This window comes from Ovis aries, chromosome 22 (assembly GCF_016772045.2).
Source record: "Ovis aries strain OAR_USU_Benz2616 breed Rambouillet chromosome 22, ARS-UI_Ramb_v3.0, whole genome shotgun sequence".
NCBI lineage: Eukaryota > Metazoa > Chordata > Mammalia > Artiodactyla > Bovidae > Ovis > Ovis aries.
The window spans coordinates 6,687,225-6,710,536 of NC_056075.1; the positions used below are offsets into that span (position 1 = coordinate 6,687,225).

Consider the following 23,312-nt stretch of genomic DNA (forward strand, 5'->3'; position numbering starts at 1 on the left):
ATGGACGGAGGAGCCTGGTGGGCTGCAGTCCATGGGGTCGCGAAGAGTCGGACACGACTGAGCAACTTCACTTTTTACTTTCATGCATTGGAGAAGGAAATGGCAACCCACTCCAGTGTTCTTGCCTGGAGAATCCCAGGGACGGGGGAGCCTGGTGGGGTACCGTCTGTGGGGTCGCACAGGGTCGGACACGACTGAAGCGACTTAGCAGCAGCAGCAGTCCCAAAAGGAGTGTATGGCAGTAGTGGTGATGGTGGTGGCGCGGTAGTTGTGTTCAGAAAACTGCTAAGTGTGACACTGGATGGCTTAATGTTAACCTTATTGAATAAGCCGATTTGTTGGATTACTTTTGTACTAGACCAGGCTTCCCTGGTGTCTCAGTGGTAAACAATCTGTCTGCAACGCAGGAGATGCGGGTTCGATCCTTGGGTTTCAAAGATCCCCTGGAGAAAGAAATGGCAACTCACTCCGTTGTTTCTGCCTGGAAAATCCCATGGACAGGGGAGCCTGGCAGGCTACAGTCCATGGAGTCGCAAAAGAGTCGGACACAACTTAGCATCTAAACAATAGATAATATATCACTTTTTGAGGGACATTTGATTTATAAGTATTTTCTACAATGTTATAGGGACATTCTACAAAAGCACTACATGGTCTTTCAGTATTAATACACCGATTCTGCCCTTGGCATCTTGCCTGAAATTAAACATCAACTAAGTTCAAAAGTAATTATTTTTTTATTTCAACTCTATAAAGTATACAACAGGCACTCAGCAATTACAGCTGCAGGAAAAATACAGAGCAAATCAAAGCAGGTTACGTTTATGAAAAAGTTTTTAATCTACATCAAAAGAGTGCAAGTGGTCAGTGACCACCAGATGACAGTTGTTGCATTCTGACTAACAAAGGACTCCTTCATGTAGAACAAATTGTAAGAGGACAATCAAATAACCATAGCTGTAGGAATACAAAAGAACTGACCAGTTGTAAAAACATCATACATTGAAATAAATTTGACAGATGATGCTTCAAGAAACGTCCCTTTACTTGGAAGTCCAAACCTCTGAGTCACTGTCATGCCCCAGAGCTCTGTCTGTTGATGCAAGGGCAGATAAAGAGGAGGGCTAACAACACACTTTCAAAGTTCGGCTTTCCAGGTCTGTTGAAAACTTGCCTTATAAGTGATCTGCATATACAAGAACTCAGAGGAAGCATCCTGTTCTGTTGAGTGGTGCACTTTGTTTATCATTGGTTTCATGATGAGGCTTGGTTAGCAGTCATTTCCCAATTTTTCTTTTGAGTTGGATGGTTTTTCATAATTTGACTGCACTAATTTTTTTTTAAAACTGAATCTGCACAACTTAGCAAAACAGGAATACCTGTATACAGACTGGTAGTATGTCATATATTAATTTGACCTGCACATACATTTATACATTTCACAGAAATGACGCTGTATCTCATGAACAGATACACAGCTCTGGTACATTGAACAGAAATAAGAGAACAACTTCATCATTTCTGTAATTCATCAATATATAATAAAGGCTTATAAATTGTCAGCAGAAAGAACTGTAAAACGCAGCAAGCTAAGAAAGGACAACGTTTTGAGGTGTGTTTGTCTTTGTCATGCAGCATAACACCGAATTTGTTTTTTTTAATAGGATGCCATGAATTTAAGGCACTTGCAACAATGCCAGATAGCCAGGTCATGTTCTAAACTATGGGACAGATGAAGAACAGTACAGTTGACAGAATTTTCAATAATACTGACAATCAGGACGTTAATTCAAGTCTACTTGGACCTAAAAACTTTATTCCATACAAATTAAATGAAATAATAATGCTGTGAAACACTAAAAAAAAGTTATATGTACCACAAAATATCACACAAAAATATCTATTTACATGAATATCTGTCTGTGGTCCGACTGTGAAAGAAAACATTGTTGTGGAGAATGCACACACCACCCCTACTGTGCACATCGGTTCTAATGGCCTTATTTTCATGGCAGCTGACTTCCTTAAGTCCACCATCAGTTCAGTCTTTTAGAAATGAAACAGGAAAAGTTCAGTAGTTGAATTTATATAGTATATATGTGTGCTTCATATGCATATCCCGTAATTTTAGGTAAAAGTTATGATTTGTAAAGAATATAATAAAAATAAATTTGTTTTAAATGGCATGTGGATCTGATTCCTATATTAAAGAAGGTAAAAACATAAAAATCATTCATAGCAAATTTCCAGAAATCATTTTTCCTAATGTAGTCAATCTATCTCAAGTATAACGATGTTCCTTTCCTTGGCAGTTTTCAGTTTTCCTGTGAGTCAGGACACACAGAAAGCCCTTATATCCCATACGTGAAATATTAACAAGAAATTCAGTTAACAGATCAAACAAGTTGGCACTATTCTAACTTATCTGGATGTTCTTTTTTTTCGGATGTTCTTGTAAGAAATGAGAAGGGGCATGAAAAATTCAGAAATAAAGTGAGATGTGCTTTATGAAGCCAGCCATGAATTTTAGCCCTAGTGTCATCATTAAGACAGGATTTAAATCCTTACAATTCATTGTTGAACATTAGATGAACGTTTTCTCTTAGTAACTCTTGTGAGATGTAGTTCACCTGCGTTTTTTTGGTGATTGCTTTAGACAGCCTAATGCAGTGCCACGAGAGAAATGAACACAGATGCACTAACAAGCGGGAGAAATGACCTGCAGTTGCATTATGCTCAACGCCACGTCTTCCTTCTCCGCAAAACTCGAACATGTCGGTTGTCTTAGACTTGAACCATAGTTCCAAACCCAGAGTAAGTGCTAATTTCTGGGGCTATTGGGATATTTTAAAAGTTGCAGGAGACGATTCTCTTATTTAAAATGACTAGGTAAATTTCATTTTCTAGCAAACGTTTAGCATGCCTAAACCACTGTCTTTAAAAAAAAAAATCACTGAACATTGACTGTAATGTTGCAATTATATATTTTAAAAAGCCCAAATTAAAAGCAATATTAAACTTTTGAAGTAGCATTAATAGCTGGATATTAGATTGCTATGTTTAATATTGTTTTGTAAAACCTGTAGAAGAAGGTATCTTGAGGAACAATTTTGAGAAATGATTAAGGGAGGGAAAAATCCAATAATATGAGGATAATATCCTAAGATCAAAATTTTAAATTTATTGTAATTACATATGATATGCCCTTAGTACTTTTGTTCTCCAAATGTTTCTTAGATTGTTGTTTTGATAATAGATCATATTCTAAAGACTTCTTGTGAAAAATTCAAACAAAAATCATAATATATGCCTTCTTGAATACTATATAATGATCTAGTTAGACATATGTTTTATAGAAATGTCTACATTTGATTGAGTTTTAAAACAAAGAAGCAAACTTCTGTTTAATATGCCACATTCACAAAGTTTCAAGTCAGGATGACAGCTTGTAAAATTACACGTTTGTCTAAGGAGGCATAATGCCAGTCGGCTCTGCTACTTAGGACACCTAATAGTTGTCAACTGGCCTGCCAATAAAGGACTCTTTGCCAATTCTTTTCTCTATGAAATCAATTTGTTATTTTCAAACCTAATCTTTTCCTAGCTATTATGATATTTCAGATTTGTAATATTTCTGTTCTATTTAGCTCTAATTTACTTTTAAGATGATAGCAGGTTCCTCTTTCTCTCTCTCTCCTTCCTTTCTCCCTTCACATGTTAATAGACGCATATTGCCACGGACAAAAAGGTAATCTCACACCTGGCCAGGTTCTTCTCTTGTTCCTGACCTCGTAAAGTTAGTTTTCTCATCTGGTGAATCAATGGTTTTGTGCTTTCTTTTCTTTTTTGGTTCAGGCCTAAGACAGGAAGCTAGTTCAAGTACACGTTTAGTCACCTTTCTCCCTTAACCTTAGACTATGTCGTATAAGTGAAATCTGACAGGAGTTTGGTTTGATAACTTGAGTGAAAATGCTTGAGTCTCTGGCTACACATATAATGATTAGAATTTGTGTTGTCTGTTCAGACACTGACATTTACAGATGAAAAATGTACATAGCACCTATATAGTTTTTTTTTTTTTTTGGATGGATCTTAATCCCTCTCCACCCCACCCTATCGTAAGGGTTTATTTTTATAAAAGGGAATATTTTAAGCCTCAGTTTGAGGGTGTGTTAGGTAACAAATTAAAACCAAGTGGCTGCTAGTCATTTATTTCCAGGACCATCTTTAAGCACACTATTTAAAAAAATATGAAATGATTTGTGAATTGCTTTTTTTCCCCCACTCTGTCATGCCAATTTATCAAAAAGAAATGAGCAGATATATCATGCATGTTGATTTTTCTTCAGTCCTCTGTGAAAACACGTATATACCTGCTATGAAATTTCTCAGCAGAATCCATAGCAGTTGTGCTTTTATCATACCAGTTTCTAAAATCTGTCAGAAAGGAAAGGGAACATTCAGTCTCGTCATCAGCACTGCTGGGAAATAAAATCATGAAACTTCTAGCACTGGTTTGACATGACCTCTGTGACCAGCAGATGTGTGGTCCTCTTGTGTACGGTATATACACCGGCTTGCAGTAACAGAACCGACAACCCTCCCTTAAAGAAAGGGAAGAGTCCAGTTTTTGTACCATAATAATCTATAGTACCCAATATATTATTTTTCGATCTTCTTGATAATTCTAGCAAGGTACTGACTCTTTTACTAGATTGAAGTGTTTCTTACAGTCTTTCGAATTATAATCAGAGCAAAGCAAGATCATTGCAACAATGAAGAACATCTCTTTACTGGTGAAAGGCTTGCCTTCAGGACCACCATGTCAACTGCTATATTTAGGTTCAAACAGAAAACATGTAAAGAGCACTATTGTCATCTAAGCAATAAGTCCTAATGCCACTGTAGTTACTGGAGCAGCATCGATCAAAGGCATCATGGTGACCCCGAGCACTCATCTTCTCTCTTTCCTTCAGGTTTGCTGGCAGCTGTGTCTTAGAAAAAGCTGTCTCCAGCAAGGCAGAAGCAGGTAAGAGAAATGCATTAGAAGTCTATGTCCCATCCCGAGTTGTCGTCAGGTGGTGGTTCGTCATTGTCCTCAGGGAAACTGTCAAAATTGCTTGTGTCTGTGGGTGATGCCACCTGTAAACAAGAGTATTAGTGGAATTCCAAGCTAGATTTTTAAAAGCAATCTTTATTCATTCCTTATTCAGTGGCTATTTTGGGCATGTCTACCATGAGCAGGAGTTGTCCTTTGTATTGAGGATTACAGTGGTGAATAAAAATAGGCATAGCTTTGCCCTTCTAGAGTTTACACTCTAGGGAAGAATAAGTTGTGTGATTAAAAGAAATAATTAGAAAACATCTCTGTAAACTCTTACAAGTTGACTGGCAGTTCAATATGCAGAGCATAAATAAAGGTGCTGAAGAAGCAGACTTTAGTTTCTCTCATATTCTATAATATTTAGGACTTCATATTCTATTCTATATATTTACATACATTATATATATATATATATATATATATATATATATTCTTCCATTTAATTTAATACTACTGTCGCATAAAAGGAGACCCCTGGTGAGTATAAGTTAGGATATTTTAGGCTTTTATTTTCCTCTTAAAGTTTCTTATTCTGCCTTTGTTCTAAAAAGAAAACTTCATGAATGCAGTTAACATCTGTACTTTACTTTGTTTGTGAATAAACATAAATATAAGCATACAAATTAAAATAATAAGTACAGCAATTGTTTCTGTATAAGGAGTGATCTTAAATTAGTCCCAGAAGAAAGGATGTATATAAATGAAGAGCTCAGGAGTGCAAAACAGCCCTCTCCTCATTAGTTAAGACCGAACAGATTTTATTAGATAGATGCTGTATTGAATAAAAATATAAATGCAGTCAATTGAAATCTATTTCGGGTTAACACAGTGTAAACACTTGGTTCACTTTGTGGACTAGTAGTTTAACAAAACACCTGCTATATTAGAAGGGAATGTCTTTCTTTTAGAGCCTGATCAAACAATAAAAGAAAAGAACTGTGCTTAGGAACACTTTAAAGAACTATGGGGGCAGAGGAGGAGGAAGTATGTGGAGCATAAATGAAACGATATTGGCCAGGAATTGAAAACGGTTGAAACTGGTAGCTGAACTGTTGTCTAAACTCAACAAAAAACCACAGGGCAGGGAATGTTGTGATGTGGCCCATTTGGATTGGACTCTTGGAGACAGAGCATGGTGGAGTCATAACCAGAAGGTAAGAATAACAGATTCCTAACTCATCTAAGTATACTCAAGTACACACTACAGAGCTTTTGCATCTTATATAGACAATTACATGAATGTGCAGAAATTTAAAATAATTTATGAATATGACTAACTAAGGTTGTAAATATATTCTTGGGCAAAGATGTATAAAGTTCTTATAGTATGTGGAAAAAGAGATTCATTATACTCTTCTGTCAACACTTGTATATTTAACACATTATAAGTTTGAATTTTAGAAGGTGTCATTTTGTTAATCTGCTATTTCTCCTATGTTTTAAGCTGATCATAGGATAAAAAGTTTGAAATAGCAGATGTGTATCACACAATTACAAGCTGGAAAGTTTACTTACACTTGGTATTATAGGAGGTGTCAAGGTGCCTTTTCTTAAGCCTTCCCAGTTAAAGCCCTCAAACCATCTAAAAGAGGAAAAAATAGATAGTTAAAGGCATTTTACCTCAGTTAAAGCCTTCTCAAAACAACTTATATGATGTCCATGACTGATGGAAAACAGGTAAGCAAACATTTTCATTATAAGAATAATGTTTTCTATTTAATTGCAGATTTTAAATGTTAGCTTCTTAAGTGGAATGCATTTTTTAAAAAAAATCTAATTGTCAAAATTTTAAAGACCAATAGCAATTGCTTTTTATTCTAGTTATTTCAGTCATGACCTTGTTCCAAAATGATCATTATAACTTAATAAATGCCATAATATGCTTGGCCCTGTACCCTACAGGTTGTTATTTTAAGGAGGCAGAATCAGGGAATGAAATGTCAGGAGGGAAAATTATCCTTCCATCTTTGTTACTGGGCAGCCTCAGTTAATTAACCTTTTCACATCACTGTCTTGGTCTCTATGTATCTGTATCTCATTTTCTTTCTTTCTTTTTTTGGTTCAATGAAGGTACTTTGAGTATGGCTTTTTGTGAAAATGGGGACCAAATATCACAAAGGTCTTTGTTGTTGTTGTTGTCTTTGAAAGATTTCATCATTAGCAAATAATTACATGAAATTCCCGCAGGCTTTTTAGACATTCATAGGTATTGTGGGAAACACATTCCTTTGGTAAGGATATGAATTTCCTCTGCATGTTACAGAAACCAATAGGGAAAGACCAATATGATCTTGGTTTAGCTTTAGAACATTCAATCAACATGGGTAAGGTTTACTGTTTAAGATGCTACATTGTTTTAAAAAATGACTGTACTCTGTACTTTTTTTCCTACTGTCAGAGCATCCAATTAGGAAATGGTTGAAAACATATGTTTTAGTTAAGGAAATGAGGCATGATATATGGTGGCATACTTTTGTTTTTAATATTCTGGTAGAGAATAGAATTTCAGAATTAAAAATATGTATTTCTTCTTCATGCTGGAGAGGAAAAGTCCTAATTAGTAGGAGCTGGGAAAAACTAAATTCAGTGATTCTGTTGTTCAGAAGGTCACAGGATCAGATGCGTCTAAATAAAGTCCTTGAGACAAAACTAGAAAGATCTTAAATAACAAGGCTAACTAGTTTGCCTGTCTCATCGGATGCTCCTATGGACTAGTTGCATCAGTTATATAACCACTAACTTAAAATCATCAGCCTTGGGAAATATTCTCTGAACGCTTAAACCATAAGTTATAAGAACACTTACTTGTGCTTTTGAATGTCTTTCACTCCGTTTTTCAAATTCCCTAATCTTTCTGATGGATTATCCCTGAAAATAAAATAATAATTGTTAAAAAATCTATTTTTTTAAAGGATCATAATGGGAAAAACAATGCGGTCGAAATGCTCACCTGCACAGTTTTTTAATTAAATTAGCAGCATTTTTGGCAATCTTCTTTGGAAATTCTATCATGTCAATCCCCCTCAATATGATGTTATAGGTTTTCATAGGATCTGGGCCTGAGAAAGGTGGGCTGCAAGAATGACAGATATGAAGAGAGAGATAGTATTTAGTTTTCTAAACAAGAAAAGTTACAGTGTTATAACAACAACTCCACAAATGACATCAGTTCTTATTTGGAGACATATAGTAACAGGGGTAGTGGAACGAAACTTGATTCATAGCAAAACGGTGTAGAAACCTTGCTGAGCAAATCATTTAGCAAAACCCTTAAATGGGTCGGGTTTGTCCACTGTTCCCCTCATTTCTGTTTTAGTGCTGGTGACTAACCCCGCTTGCTGTTCTTAGTCATTCAGAAAGCCTCTTCTACTTTTTGGCCCTTTCTCACATTTGCAAGCTCACTGACTACACTTGAAGTCCAACATCATTAGAATGGGCGACAGGAGCATCACTGATATGACCCCATCTTATGCCAGCTCTACCCTCACTCACTGGGATCCAGGCGTACCAGTCTTCTCTCTGCTCCTCTGAAGGACCAAATATTCTCCCACCTCAGGGCACTGTTCATTTTGCCTGGAAGTTTCTTCCCAGGCCTCCTGGTTAATGCCTCACTTATGAAGTCTTAGCTTAAGTGTTATGTTGCTTACTCAGAAAGGCCTACTGTGATCAACCTAATACAGCCAATCACAGAACCATTATCAACTAACATAATGTAATGGTCTAATACCAGAACTTAAAGTTAGATTCACCTATCATACTCTCTTATAGAACTCTTTTTTTGCCACTTATTGTGCTTTGTAACTACTTCATTTTGTATTTGTTTTATACCCATCTTCTCTTCCAGTTCCACGCTGGTATTCCCAGAGTCTGGGGGAATGCATAGCACAGAGTAAGTTGTCAGTAAATATTTGTTGAACTAATGCTCCTACAGAATAGTGCTCCTCCTATGCTTTTCTCCTTCTTTATCAGCCTTCAGAGATAACCTAACCTAAGACCTCCTCTTTGTTAGAAAGGATGTAGTGGCCAATCCCTCGTAACCAAATCTTTGGGTTTATTTACCTAGCCATCCTGGGCCTGTGGCTTTGTGCCTGGCTCAGGGAATACAGAAGTGACTAAAGTCAACTCCTTCCACCACATTCCCCAAGTTCAGAAATAATGATGATGTGACTTGATAGCTGATTTCCTTGGAAATTACTCTAATACAGTGTTTATTCATATTTTTTGGGGGAAGACATTTTATGGATTATTTTCTGTCTGTCATATTTATTAACAGCAGTTCAAATTATTTCCTTCTACTGAGAAAGCTGAAAACAATGAATTACTTAAAAAGGGTTGGATAGTATCTGCCTTAAGTTTTGTGTCCCTATTTTCTGTAGCAAGTACTTTAAAAAAATATTTTATATTGGAGTTCTTTGGAAGGAATGATGCTAAAGCTGAAACTCCAGTACTTTGGCCACCTGATGCGAAGAGTTGACTCATTGGAAAAGACTCTGATGCTGGGAGGGATTGGGGGCAGGAGGAGAAGGGGATGACAGAGGATGAGATGGCTGGATGGCATCACCGACTCGACGGACATGACTTTGAGTGAACTCCGGGAGTTGGTGATGGACAGGGAGGCCTGGCGTGCTGTGGTTCGTGGGGTCGCAGAGTCAGACATGACTGAGCAACTGAACGGAACTGAACTGATAGCAGACTGACAAGACTGTGACAGTTGCAGGTGGACAGCATTGGGGTTCAGCCACATGTATCCATTCTCCCCCCAAATCCCCTCCCATCCAGACTGCCACATAACATTGAGCAGAATTCCCTGTGCTATACAGTAGGACCTTGTTGGTTAACCATTTTAAATGTAGTAGTGTGCACATATTAGTTGAAAACTGCCTAATCATCGCTTTCCCCCAGGCCTTTCCCCTGGCAACCATAAGTTTGTTCAGTAAATCTGTGAGTCTGTTTTTGTTTTGTAAATAAGTTCATTTGTATATTTTCTTTCTTTATTCCACACACATGGGATGTCATGAGATTTCTCCTTCTCTGACTTCACTCAGTATGAAAGTCTCTAAGTCCATCCATGTGCCATTACTTCATTCTTTTTATGGCTGAGTAATATTCCATTGCATATATTCACCGCAGCCGCTGCTTTATCCACTCATCTGCTGATGGCCATTTAGGTTGCTTCCATGTCCTGGCTATTGTAAGCAGTGCTGCAATGAACACGGGGGTGCATGTATCCTTTCTCACCATGGTTTTATCCGGATATAGGTCCAGGAATGAGACTGCAGGGTCACAAGGTAGCTCTATTTTTAGTTTTTTAAGAAACATCCATACTGTTTTTCATAGCAACTGTGCCAATTTAATTCCTACCAGTAGTGTAGGAGAATTCCTTTCCTTCTACATCCTCTCCAGCATTTACTTGTGGATTTTTTGATGATATCCATTTTGACTGGCGTGCGGTGATACTCATTGTAGTTTGGATTTGGATTTCTCTAATAGTGATATTAGAAAATTAGAGATACCAAGGGAACATTTCATGCAAAGATGGGCATGATAAAAGACAGAAATGGTATGGACCTAACAGAAGCAAAAGATACTAAGAAGAGGTGGCAAGAATACACAGAACTGTACAAAAAAGATCTTCACGACCAAGATAATCATGATGGTGTGATCACTCACCTAGGGCCAGACATCCTGGAATGTGAAGTCAAGTGGGCCTTAGAAAGCATCACTACAAACGAAGCTAGTGGAGGTGATGGAATTCCAGTGGAGCTATTTCAAATCCTGAAAGATGATGCTGTGAAAGTGCTGCACTCAATATGCCAGCACATTTGGAAAATTCAGCAGTGGCCACAGGACTGGAAAAGGTCAGTTTTCATTCCAATTCCAAAGAAAGGCAATGCCAAAGAATGCTCAAACTACTGCACAATTGCACTCATCTCACATGCTAGTAAAGTAATGGTCAAAATTCTCCAAGCCAGGCTTCAGCAATACGTGAACCGTGAACTTCCTGATGTTCAAGCTGGTTTTAGAAAAGGCAGAGAAACCGGAGATCCAATTGCCAGCATCTGCTGGATCATGGAAAAACAAGAGAGTTCCAGAAAAACATCTATTTCTGCTTTATTGACTATGCCAAAGCCTTTGACTGTGTAGATCATAATACACTGTGGCAAATTCTGAAGGAGATGGGAATACTAGACCACCTGACCTGCCTCTTGAGAAACCTATATAAAGGTCAGGAAACAACAGAACTGGACGTGGAACAGACTGGTTCCAAATAGGAAAAGGAGTATGTCAAGGCTGTATATTGTCACCCTGCTTATTTAACTTATATGCAGAGTACATCAGGAGAAACGCTGGGCTGGAAGAAGCACAAGCTGGAATCAAGACTGCCGGGAGAAATGTCAGTAACCTCAGATATGCAGATGACACCACCCTTATGGCAGAAAGCGAAGAGGAACTGAAAAGCCTCTTGATGAAAGTGAAAGAGGAGTGAAAAAGTTGGCTTAAAGCTCAACATTCAGAAAACTAAGATCATGACATGGCAAATAGATGGGGAAACAGTGTTAGACTTTATTTTTTTGGGGCTCCAAAATCACTGCAGATGGTGACTGCAGCCATGAAATTAAAAGACGCTTACTCCTTGGAAGAAAAGTTATGACCAACCTAGATAGCATATTCAAAAGCAGAGACATTACTTTGCCAACAAAGGTCTGTGTAGTCAAGGCTATGGTTTTTCCAGTGGTCATGTATGGATGTGAGAGTTGGACTATGAAGAAAGCTGAGCGCCGAAGAATTGATGCTTCTTAACTGTGGTGTTGGAGAAGACTCTTGAGAGTCCTTTGGACTGCAAGGAGGTCCAACCAGTCCATTCTAAAGGAGATCAGTGCTGGGATTTCTTTGGAAGGAATGATGCTGAAGCTGAAACTCCAGTACTTTGGCCATCTCATGCAAAGAGTTGACTCATTGGAAAAGACTCTGATGCTGGGAGGGATTGGGGGCAGGAGGAGAAGGGGACGACAGAGGATGAGATGGCTGGATGGCATCACCGACTCGGTGGACGTGAGTTTGAGTGAACTCTGGGAGTTGGTGATGGACAGGGAGGCTTGGCGTGCTGCAACTTATGGGGTCGCAAAGAGTCGGACACAACTGAGCAACTGAACTGAACCAAACTGAATAGTGATACTGATTTCATGTGATTTTTGGCCATCTGTATGTCTTCTTTTAAGAAATGTCTATTTAGGTCTTCTGCCCATTTTTTGATTGGGTTGTTTGTTTTGATGAGGTTAAGCTTCATGAGCTGTTTGTAAATTCTGAATACTAAATCCCTTGTTGGGCACATCATTTGCAAAGAACTTCTCCCAATCTGTGGGTTGTCTTTTCATTTTGTTTCCTTAGCTTTCCAGTTTAAGTAGGTCCCATATGTCTGTGTCTGGCTTTATTCCCATTATTCTAGGAGATGGATCAAAAAAGATACTGTTTCAATCTATGTCAGAGAGTGTTTTGGACTTGATGTTTTCCTCTAGGAGTTTTATAGTGTCCAGTCTCACATTTAGGTCTGTAATCCATTTGAGCTTATTTTTGTGTAATAAGTATTTTCTGTTTACTTTGTAATTAACTGTTACCTCTCAGTTTAAACAACTTTTTATAACCTATTAATATTCAGTTCTATTTAGTATTCTCCTAGAATATAAGGATTTTCTCCTTATATAATGTTTGGTTGAATATTCTCTTTGCTGTCAAAGTAACCTGCCAGTTTTTATTTTCACTATAAAATGAAGCACCACCACATCTTGGATTTATTGTTAACAGCTTCATGTTTTTTCTAACTTATGTTTTTGCTTTTGTATTTATCTTAGAAAGACAGGGCTTCCCTTGTGGCTCAGCTGGTAAAGAATGCACCTGCAATACAGGAGACCTGAGTTCAATCCCTGAGTTGGGAAGATCCCCTGTAGAAGGGGAAAGGCCATCCACTCCAGTATTCTGGCTCAGAGAAGTCCATGGACTGTATAGTCCATGGGGTCACAAAGAACTGGACACAACTGAGCAACTTTCACTTTCATTAGAAAGACAACAAAAATCACTTATTAAAGGTGATGTTTTGTCCAAGATATTCATGCAATACGTGAAACATATAAATTACTTAAAAGTAAAAATCACCCAATGCCCTTAAATAATAATAGATACTTACAAAGATAATTTCATACATTTCTCTGTGTAGATGGAGAGACCTACAAGACTATTATATATCCATGCTTTTCAAAATTAAAAAAAAAACTATTCAATTTAATTTTACTTGAAGTTAACATGAGGATAAAACTGAGAGAAATGCTGAATTTCAATATGTACTTGTTCACCAACAATATTAATTCCTATATGTCTCTTAAATTAAGAAAACATTTTTTACTCAGAAGTAAACTCACACACGTATGGTCAATCTACAAAAGACAAGGCAAGAATAAAGACAATCTCTTAAAAATGTGGTACTGTGGAGACTAGACAGCTATATGTAAAACTACTATACTCTCTAACACCATACACGAAACTCAAAGACCTAACTGTAATGTTGGATACAATAAAACTTGGAGGCAAACATGCAGCTCTGTATCACAGAATCAACATTCCCACTTTTGATTGGGTTAAGACCTAAACAGACCTTGGAAAAATCCAATCTAAACTACATTGAGGTATTATCTCACACTGGTCAGAATGGCCATCATCGGAAAAGTCTAGAAACAACAAATGCTGGAGACAGTGTGGAGCAAAGGGAACCAACCCTCCTACACTGTTGGTGGGAATTTAAACTGGTGTAGCCACTAAGGAAAGTATTGTAGGCGCGTCTTAAAAAGCTAGAAATGGAGTTGCCATATGACCCAGCAATCACACTCCTGGGCATAGATATCCAGAGAAAACTCTAACTGGAAAAGATACATGCACCCCAATGTTCATAGCAGCATTATTTACAACAGCTAAGACATGGAAATAACCTAAATGTCTGTCAGCAGAAGAGTAAAGACGATGCGGTACATACATTCTATAAAATGGAATATTCCTCAACGATAAAAAAGAACAAAATATTGCCATTTGTAGCAACATTAACGTACCTAGAGACTGTCATATTGAGTGAAGTTAAGTCAGAGAAAGGGAAATATCGTGTATCACTCATAGATGGAATCTAATTTTTTTTGAAAGAAACAAATGAGCTTATTTATAAAATAGAAGCTGACTTACAGACCCTGAGAATAAACTTATGGTTACCAAAGGGGAAACACAGCAGGGAGGAGTGAATCAGAAGCGTGGGATGAACAGACACCCTGCTATACACAAGACAGATCACCAACAAGGGCCTTCTGTATAGCATGGGGAACTCTACGCAATATTCCGTGATAACCTATATTAGAAAGAATCTGAAAAAGAGTAGATTTATGTATAATTCAATCACTGCTCTATACCTGAAACTAACACAATATTGTAAATCAACTATACTCCAATAAAATTAAAAAACAAAAGAAAAAATATTTTATAAACTGACTTTGGAGTTTTTTCTTTTATAATGACATAATTCAATTGTAAAAGGTACTTAAGATTCCTAATTGTGAATGATGACAAATAAGTATGCCTGTAGTTTTTCTTACCTTCTCTCTCCCATCTGAAACTTTTAAGATTGCCAAAGATTTTAATGTTTCCATCTGCTTAATAAACAAAGTTATTTTGATTCATCTCTTAGTTGACTTGGTCATATAGTAGTGTTTCCAAGAAAGGCCTGGGATACCCACATTATTTATTGTCTTTATATTTTAAGAATAACTTAATCTTGGATAAATTAGTTGTTATACTCTGTCTCTCTCAGAACTACATAGCTCTTGATATTCCATCTTTTGGCACTGAAAGTACTATTGAGAAGGTTGAGGCCAACTTTAATTCAGTCCCATCCCGTATATGAAATGCTTTTGTAGCTTAGAGACCCATACGATTATGTTATTATTTCTATCACTGAATCTAGCAAATTAGACTGGGACACATGGTGGTGTTATTACTCTGAATCTGTCTCCCCATGGTCACTGCCGATCAGAAGGATCCCCTGAGTCAAGTCTGTGTCGTGGGTTTTCTGTTACCTAATTGAGTATGCTTCCTATCACATCGGTAATCATCTCCTCATATCCATAGCAGACAGAGGAGCCGGGCAGTTCATGAGGCCAGAAAGAGCTGGGGACATATAGTTATTTTTCCTGTTTCCTTTGATATCTGTATCTTCTTTCTGTAACAATTTATATATCCTTTTTTTTTCTTTCCTTTTCCATTATTTTTCCTAAGTCTGTTTACTCTCTCCCTGGTTGGGTTTTCATTGCTATTATTCTATTTTCTGTTGCTTATATATGATTTTATGTTGCTTATAATCTGGTTTTCAGCTTTGTACTGTTCCTGAACTCTGCAGGTTTACAACTTTTGTCATCTATGAACACTCAGATGTCTTTGAAGATATATTTTTTTTAAAAAGCTCATGCTTAACAGCCACAGAGAAATTCTAGATCAGTTAGTCTGAACTCTTCCTATGTTTCTTTGAATCATTTCTCCTGTATATTACTTAGCTACCTTTGCCTATATATCTTTCATCTAAAATTAACAGAAAACACCAATAAAGTCTATTAATTTGAAGTCAACATAAATGTTTCAAGAGTAGTGAAAAAAACCACCACATAACTATTCCTGGCAATGGTAGTACTAGGAGTAGCTGTTAGAATTAATGAAGTGCTTCTTATGTTCTAGACTTTCTAAGTACTTCATAGAGTCATTGTATCTTCATAACGGTGAGACCGAAAGTGCCACCTTTCTCATTTTCACTATAGCTACTAGGTTTTCATAAGTAATTCGTTATGTTACACTGCATGCTTCCTCTTAGATCTGAATTACTGGAATGATCTTCAAACTAGCTTCCCCATCCTTCCAATTTGCTCTACACATTACCACTAGATTGTTTTTCTTAAATACTGTAACACATGTCACTCCTTTATCAGAAACTCTTCAATGACTGCCTCTCTGGATGGAGTCCAAACACTCAGGCATAGCACTCATTATTGTTGAAACGTGACTCTTACTGATCTTCCGTCATTTCTTACCATCAGCCCTTTTCATGTCTTTGTGCGGTACTCCCCTCTATTTAAGCCATACCTCTTCTGCCTGGAAAGTGCTGTACTTTCCATTTTTCTTCCTGTGAGATCCAGCTAGTCCTATGTGCTTCAAAAGCCTCCCCGGACAAATTTAACCTTCTTCTGAACTCTTTACTTCATAATGACCATGACCCTCTTAATCATTGTGCTGAACGAGCCCAAGGCTTCGTGGTGTTATTTGTTTTTCTTTTCCTTGAGTTTATGATCTGTTTTATACCTGGTCGTATCTGTAGTACCTTTTTTAGTTGTTGGTTACTACAATATTACACAACAGATCTGCATTCACATTTCAATTAGATATAACAATTGCTAACAGGTTCTCTTCTATGAAAAACAGACTATATTTTTATGACTATCATCTTTCTTGCTGACTAAACGACTAGGCTCAGATCTCACAGAAAGACACTAGATCCTTCCACATTCACATATATATAAATAATGAGACCAAGAGTTGATGTTGAGTTTGTGGCACTCATCTGACTCATTTTAACTTTTGCTTTAAGAATCTCTGGTTATCTGCTGCTGCTGCTGCTGCTGCTAAGTCGCTTCAGTCGTGTCTGATTCTGTGTGACCCTATAGACGGCAGCCCACCAGGTTCCCTCATCCCTGGGATTCTCCAGGCGAGAACACCGGTGTGGGTTGCCATTTCCTTCTCCAGTGCATGAAGGTGAAAAGTGAAAGTGAAGTCGCTCAGTCATATCCAGCTCTAAGCGACCCCAGGTAAGAGTACTGGAGTGGGTTGCCATTGCCTTCTCTGTGGTTATCTGCATAATTAATTAAAAAGTGTGGTAACAAGACCCGTGAAAGAACTTTAAGAGCCTGATCAGAGGGACACAGGCAGGAGGGAGTGGCTGTTTGCTGGCCTATCTTTATCGGCAGTTCCCTATCAATGTCCATACCTGCCAGTCAGAAGCTCGTACATGAGGATTCCCAGTGACCAATAGTCGGCTGAGATGTCATGGCCTTTGTTCAGGATGATCTCTGGGGCCACATATTCTGGAGTCCCACAAAAAGTCCATGTTTTCTTTCCAAATCCTATTTTCTTTGCAAAGCCAAAATCAACCTTACAAAGAGAGAAACAAGATATTTCAAGCCACTTTCGATTAAGCTTAAAAGTGGAAAAGTTACTTTGTTGAAGTATACTGATGATAATCATAAAATGAAAACGGATGCAAACTATTGCAGTCCTGTCTTCTAAAAGGACTCATCTCTATATTTCAAACAAACAAACCCTTCCTGATCAGTTCAGTTTCAACAGGAAAAGTGGAAATCTTAACGTAGGATAAAATTCACATCATCGAAGATAAAGGCAAACCTTTCTTTGCAGAAATACTTTCCATTTTTCTTTCTTTCATGCCAGTTGAAATTGGGGCATAAACAAATAATTTGTCCTTTACTTGGACATATTTTCCAGATATCTACTGGATTTAATGAAGTTGACAATTCATTTACTATTAATTGAGAAGCTATTTTGATTGCTGAAGGAGCTGAATAACAAAGTTATGGAACCAATAACTGCCTTTAGGAAACAGACAAAATTGAAATGTAGTCTGCATTGTCCTAGAAAACTTTGAAGGAGGAGACTCAAATGCAGAAAACCTATTTTTTCTAAAGCAACTGGTTGAGAATACAAATAATAAATTGCCATTAATTACTTATTAATGGCATATAAATTTCTTTGAAAACCATAGGTTGAATAAAAATTCCCAAAACTTGAAAAGTAGAATCAGGGACTGAAAGATGCAAAGTCTACAAAATTCATGCATTTTAAAATAAGAGAACTTCCTTTCTACAGTAGATCTTTAGAGCTCTTGACCAATTTTATTATTACTAATATTATTACTAACATGGACTGGATAACATTGCCTGTAAAGCCCATTTTTTCCCACTATCATTATTATTCTTTGGCTGTGCTGGGTCTTTGTTGCAGTTCAGGGGCTCTTCATTGCTGTGTGAAGGCTTTTCTCCAGTTGTGGTGAGCAAGGGCTTCTCGCTAGTTGCGAGGTGCGGGCTTCTCATTGCAGTGGGTTCTGCTGTTGCAGAGAATGGTCTCTAGGACACAAAGGCTCCAGTAATTGTGCGGCATGGGCTCAGCTACTCCATGGCATGTGGGATCCCCCTGGACCAGGGATCAAACCCGCGTCCCCTGGATCGGGCCTCCCAAGCCCCGGGCCACCAGGGCTGCCACATTAGCAATATTCTTAAAGCTAAAATGATGATTCTCCATAAGACAGATACCTATTCCCTCTGGATGTCAGAAAGCCAGCTACGAAAAGGACTTCTATGAAGCTTTTCCAGGTCTGAGGATACATGTGATTAAGCATGATTAACACCTATTTAAGGGTGTTTTGCCAGGATTTTATTAATTCAAGTGAAGTGAAGTGAAGCGAAGTAGCTCAGTCGTGTCCGACTCTGTGCAACCCCATGGACTATAGCCTGCCAGGCTCCTCGTCCATGGGATTCTCCAGGCAAGAATACTGGAGTGGGTTGCCCTTTCCTTCTCCAAGGGATCTTCCTGACCCAGGGATTGAACCCAGGTCTCCCGCATTGCAGGCAGACGCTTTAACCTCTGGGCCACCAGGGTCCCCAACCATTAGTGAAATGAAACCTAAAACTACACTGAGACGCTGCTTGCTCACTAAAATGGCTGACATTAACGACCAACAACGACAAGTGTGTCAAGGACGTGCTGCCAGGAGGAACGCAGAATGGGACACAAGCTTTTGGCAATGCTTGGCATTCAAAGCTAGCCAATTTAATTTCTCATAACTTTATTAACTTGAACGAAGAGTCAGTTGAAAACAGGAATGCTGAAACCTGTTTTTTTAAATATTATATATTAAAAGAAAAATGAGATTGTAATGTTTACAAATGAACACAGCTTCAAAAACTAGTATTTAAAATGCAGGCAGAAACCATGTGTGAAACATACTGACCAGTTTGGCATAACCTCGGTGATCTAGGATGAGATTTTCAGGCTTGAGGTCCCTGTAAATGATGCCTTTGGAATGCAGATAGGCAAAAGCTTCTACCACACACGCTGTATAAAATCTGGTTGTAGAATCTTCAAACGACCCCCTGAGATACAGAAAACGGGGAATAAAAGTATGAAAGAAATTAGTTTGTCTAATAAGTTTGAATTTCTTATTTCACTCTATTCCTATGTCAAAATTTGACACCAAAGACCAATGCCCTGCTGTCCAAATGCCATATGGCTAACACTGCATTGGGTTTTAAAAACCAGTTAAGGGTTAAGTTAAGGAATTGTTTGCTCTTATGAGTCAGATTATTAAATCTAACTTCCTGAATACACTGAAGAAGAGGTCAGCCATTTACCATGTTTCATGTTGGATTCCCCCCAACAACCCACTACTCTCTAAAAAGGCATAGTTACAGAGAGGTAGGCAGAAGAGAGGCAAATCCTATTTCAGACCCTGTCTACCAAGGGGTGTTTTTTAAAGAAGAGAGTATTAGTATAGTCATATTTATTCTTAGCTTGCTTTTTGAATCTTTCTAAATAATAACAGATATAATTCCTGAGAAGGTGAATAAAAGTTAATGTTTTCAAAGAACCACTTCGGAAATGAGTTACAATGCTACTGTTAAGAGCATATCACAATCTAAGTATTCTTCTTATTTTAATATATTTATTCCGTTAGATAGTTTGTTGTGCTGGGTCTTAGTTGTGGCATCTGAACTTGTAGTTGCAGCATGTGGGATCTAATTCCCCGACCAGGGATCGAACTTGAGCCCTCTACATTAGGAGCACAGACTGTAAGTCACTGGACCACCAGCAAAGTCCCTATGTATTCTTCTGTTTGAAACTTCTGCCAGGAAGACAGACATATCTATTTCCTGTGCTCAGTTCAGTTCAGTTCAGTTCATTCACTCAGTCGTGTCAGACTCTTTGCAACCCCACGAATAGCAGCACGCCAGGCCTCCCTGTCCATCACCATCTCCCAGAGTTCAATCAGACTCACGTCCATTGACTCAGTGATGCCATCCAGCCATCTCATCCTCTGTTGTCCCCTTCTCCTCCTGCCCCTAATCCCTCCCAGCATCAGAGTCTTTTCCAATGAGTCAACTCTTCGCATGAGGTGGCCAAAGTACTGGAGTTTCAGCTTTAGCATCATTCCTTCCAAAGAAATCCCAGCACTGATCTCCTTCAGAATGGACTGGTTGGATCTCCTTGCTGTCCAAGGGACTCTCAAGAGTCTTCTCCAACACCACAATTCAAAAGCATCAATTCTTCGGCACTCAGCCTTCTTCACAGTCCAACTCTCACATCCATACATGACCACTGGAAAAACCATAGCCTTGACTAGACGGACCTTAGTCGGCAAAGTAATGTCTCTGCTTTTGAATATGCTATCTAGGTTGGTCATAACTTTTCTTCCAAGGAGTAAGCGTCTTTTAATTTCATGGCTGCAGTCACCATCTGCAGTGATTTTGGAGCCCAAAAAATAAAGTCTGAAACTGTTTCCACTCTTTCCCCATCTATTTCCCATGAAGTGATATGACCGGATGCCATGATCTTCGTTTTCTGAATGTTTAGCTTTAAAGCCAACTTTTTCACTCTCCTCTTTCACTTTCATCAAGAGGCTTTTAGTTCCTCTTCACTTTCTGCCATAAGGGTGGTGTCATCTGCATATCTGAGGTTATTGATATTTCTCCCCGCAATCTTGATTCCAGCTTGTGCTTCTTCCAGCCCAGAGTTTCTCCTGATGTGTACTCTGCATATAAGTTAAATAAGCAGGGTGATAATATACAGCCTTGACATACTCCTTTTCCTATTTGGAACCAGTCTGTTGTTCCATGTCCAGTTCTAACTGTTGCTTCCTGACCTGCATACAGATTTCTCAAGAGGCAGGTCAGGTGGTCTGGTATTCCCATCTTTTCAGAATTTTCCACAGTTTATTGTGATCCACACAGTCAAAGGCTTTGGCATAGTCAATAAAGCAGAAATAGATGTTTTTCTGGAACTCTCTTGCTTTTTCCATGATCCAGCAGATGTTGGCAATTTGATCTCTGGTTCCTCTGCCTTTTCTGAAACCAGCTTGAACATCAGGAAGTTCACGGTTCACATATTGTTGAAGCCTGGCTTGGAGAATTTTGACCATTACTTTACTAGCATGTGAGATGAGTGCAATTGTGCGGTAGTTTGAGCATTATTTGGCCTTGCCTTTCTTTGGGATTAGAATGAAAACTGACCTTTTCCAGTCCTGTGGCCACTGCTGAGTTTTCCATATTTGTTGGCATATGGAGTGCAGCACTTTCACAGCATCATCTTTCAGGATTTGAAATAGCTCAACTGGAATTCCATCACCTCCACTAGCTTTGTTCGTAGTGATGCTTTCTAAGGCCCACTTGACTTCACATTCCGGGATGTCTGGCTCTAGATGAGTGATCACACCATCGTGATTATCCGGGTCGTGAAGGTCTTTTTTGTACAGTTCTTCTGTGTATTCTTGCCACCTCTTCTTAATATCTTCTGCTTCTGTTAGGTCCAGACCATTTCTGTCCTTTATCGAGCCCATCTTTGCATGAAATGTTCCCTTGGTATCTCTAATTTTCTTGAAGAGATCTCTAGTCTTTCCCATTCTGTTGTTTTCCTCTATTTCTTTGCATTGATCACTGAAGAAGGCTTTCTTATCTCTTCTTGCTATTCTTTGGAACTCTGCATTCAGATGCTTATATCTTTCCTTTTCTCCTTTGCTTTTGGCCTCTCTTCTTTTCACAGCTATCTGTAAGGCCTCCCCAGACAGCCATTTTGCTTTTTTGCATTTCATTTCCATGGGGATGGTCTTGATCCCTGTCTCATGTACAATGTCACGAACCTCATTCCATAGTTCATTAGGCACTCTATTTATCAGATCTAGGCCCTTAAATCTATTTCTCACTTCGCCTTCTTATCAGAAGGAAAGTGAAAGTCACTCAGTTGTGTCCGACTCTTTGCGCCCCCATGGACCATATAGTCCATGGAATTCTCCAGGCCAGAATACTGGAGTGGGTAGCCCCTCCCTTCTCCAGGGCATCTTCCCAGCCCAGGGATTGAACCTAGGTCTCCGCATTGCAGGCGGATTCTTTACCAGCTGAGCCACAAGATACAGCTAAAAGATAAATAGAAGGAAAAAGGTAATTAATTGGAAAGGAATGTTTAAACTCAATTATGGTGTTTAGCAACAAAGCTCTTTGTCTTTCTTTCTCTCTGTGTGTTTATTTAATGAAATAACAAAAAAGGAAAAACCTTATCATCTAATGTTAACTCCTTGGCTCTAGGGCAAAACTTTTATACCTTACCCCATCCTCCCACCATGGAATCCCTTCAAAAGATAAACTGCCTCTCCCTCCTCTTCTTTCTCATACAGTAGTAAATGCAATTAAATAATTTCATGAAAATTCAAGAAAATTAGTGTGAACATTAGCTCATTAGCTCTTGGGGTGGCTAAGATATAACAGGAGAGCAGGTTTAGGGGCACGTACAAAGTAGAGACCTGGAATTTGCTTTCATGAGAGTCACTGATACCAGTTTGCATTTTGCTCACATTTGCTTCTTTTTCAGTGTTGAGGAGTAAATTCTAACAAACTAAAAAGTAGAATATGGCTGCTATTATGCAAAACTAATCAATGACTCTAAGCCTAAGGCAACCATCTTTCAAGTTATGTTTTAGAAATAGGTAGCCTCCTCCAGAAAGTTCTAGTCTTCATTTCAACTACTGATGTCCCCTAGCTGTCACTGAAATAATTAGCTCTTTCCAAAGGGAATGTCTTTTCTTGAAACACAATTTGAGGCTTAAGTAATATCTACTTCTTAGAATCTTAACTATAATAACTAAGTTCCTAGCATCCTTCTACAACAACACCTGAGTGGAACAATTTGAACTTACAAGGACAATCAAAAGTGTCACTGAGAATGAGTGCATGCTCAGTTGACCACTGCATTGATGTTAGGAAAGGAATGGTATGGAATATGCTTTGATTATCTTTTGACTTGGAGCTATCTTTGCAGAACTAGCACTAGATAATCCTGCGTAATTACGTGCATTTGC

General features: G+C 38.3%; 1 protein-coding gene across 4 annotated transcripts in view; it reads right to left on the minus strand.

Annotated features, from left to right (window-relative positions):
• Positions 1-718: 718 nt before the first annotated feature.
• The window catches only part of PRKG1 (protein kinase cGMP-dependent 1), a 1,392,774-nt gene continuing 1,370,180 nt past the window's right edge, over positions 719-23,312 (minus strand). For all 4 annotated transcript variants that reach the window (XM_004020002.6, XM_015103265.4, XM_042238622.1 and 1 more), the window contains 6 exons: positions 19,200-19,341; positions 17,163-17,326; positions 8,055-8,177; positions 7,910-7,972; positions 6,620-6,686; positions 719-5,142 (listed from right to left, as the gene is read on the minus strand). In XM_004020002.6, the coding sequence (XP_004020051.3) occupies positions 5,044-5,142; positions 6,620-6,686; positions 7,910-7,972; positions 8,055-8,177; positions 17,163-17,326; positions 19,200-19,341 (658 nt within the window). In that variant the 3' untranslated portion in view covers positions 719-5,043. The remainder of the gene's footprint in view (positions 5,143-6,619; positions 6,687-7,909; positions 7,973-8,054; positions 8,178-17,162; positions 17,327-19,199; positions 19,342-23,312) is intronic.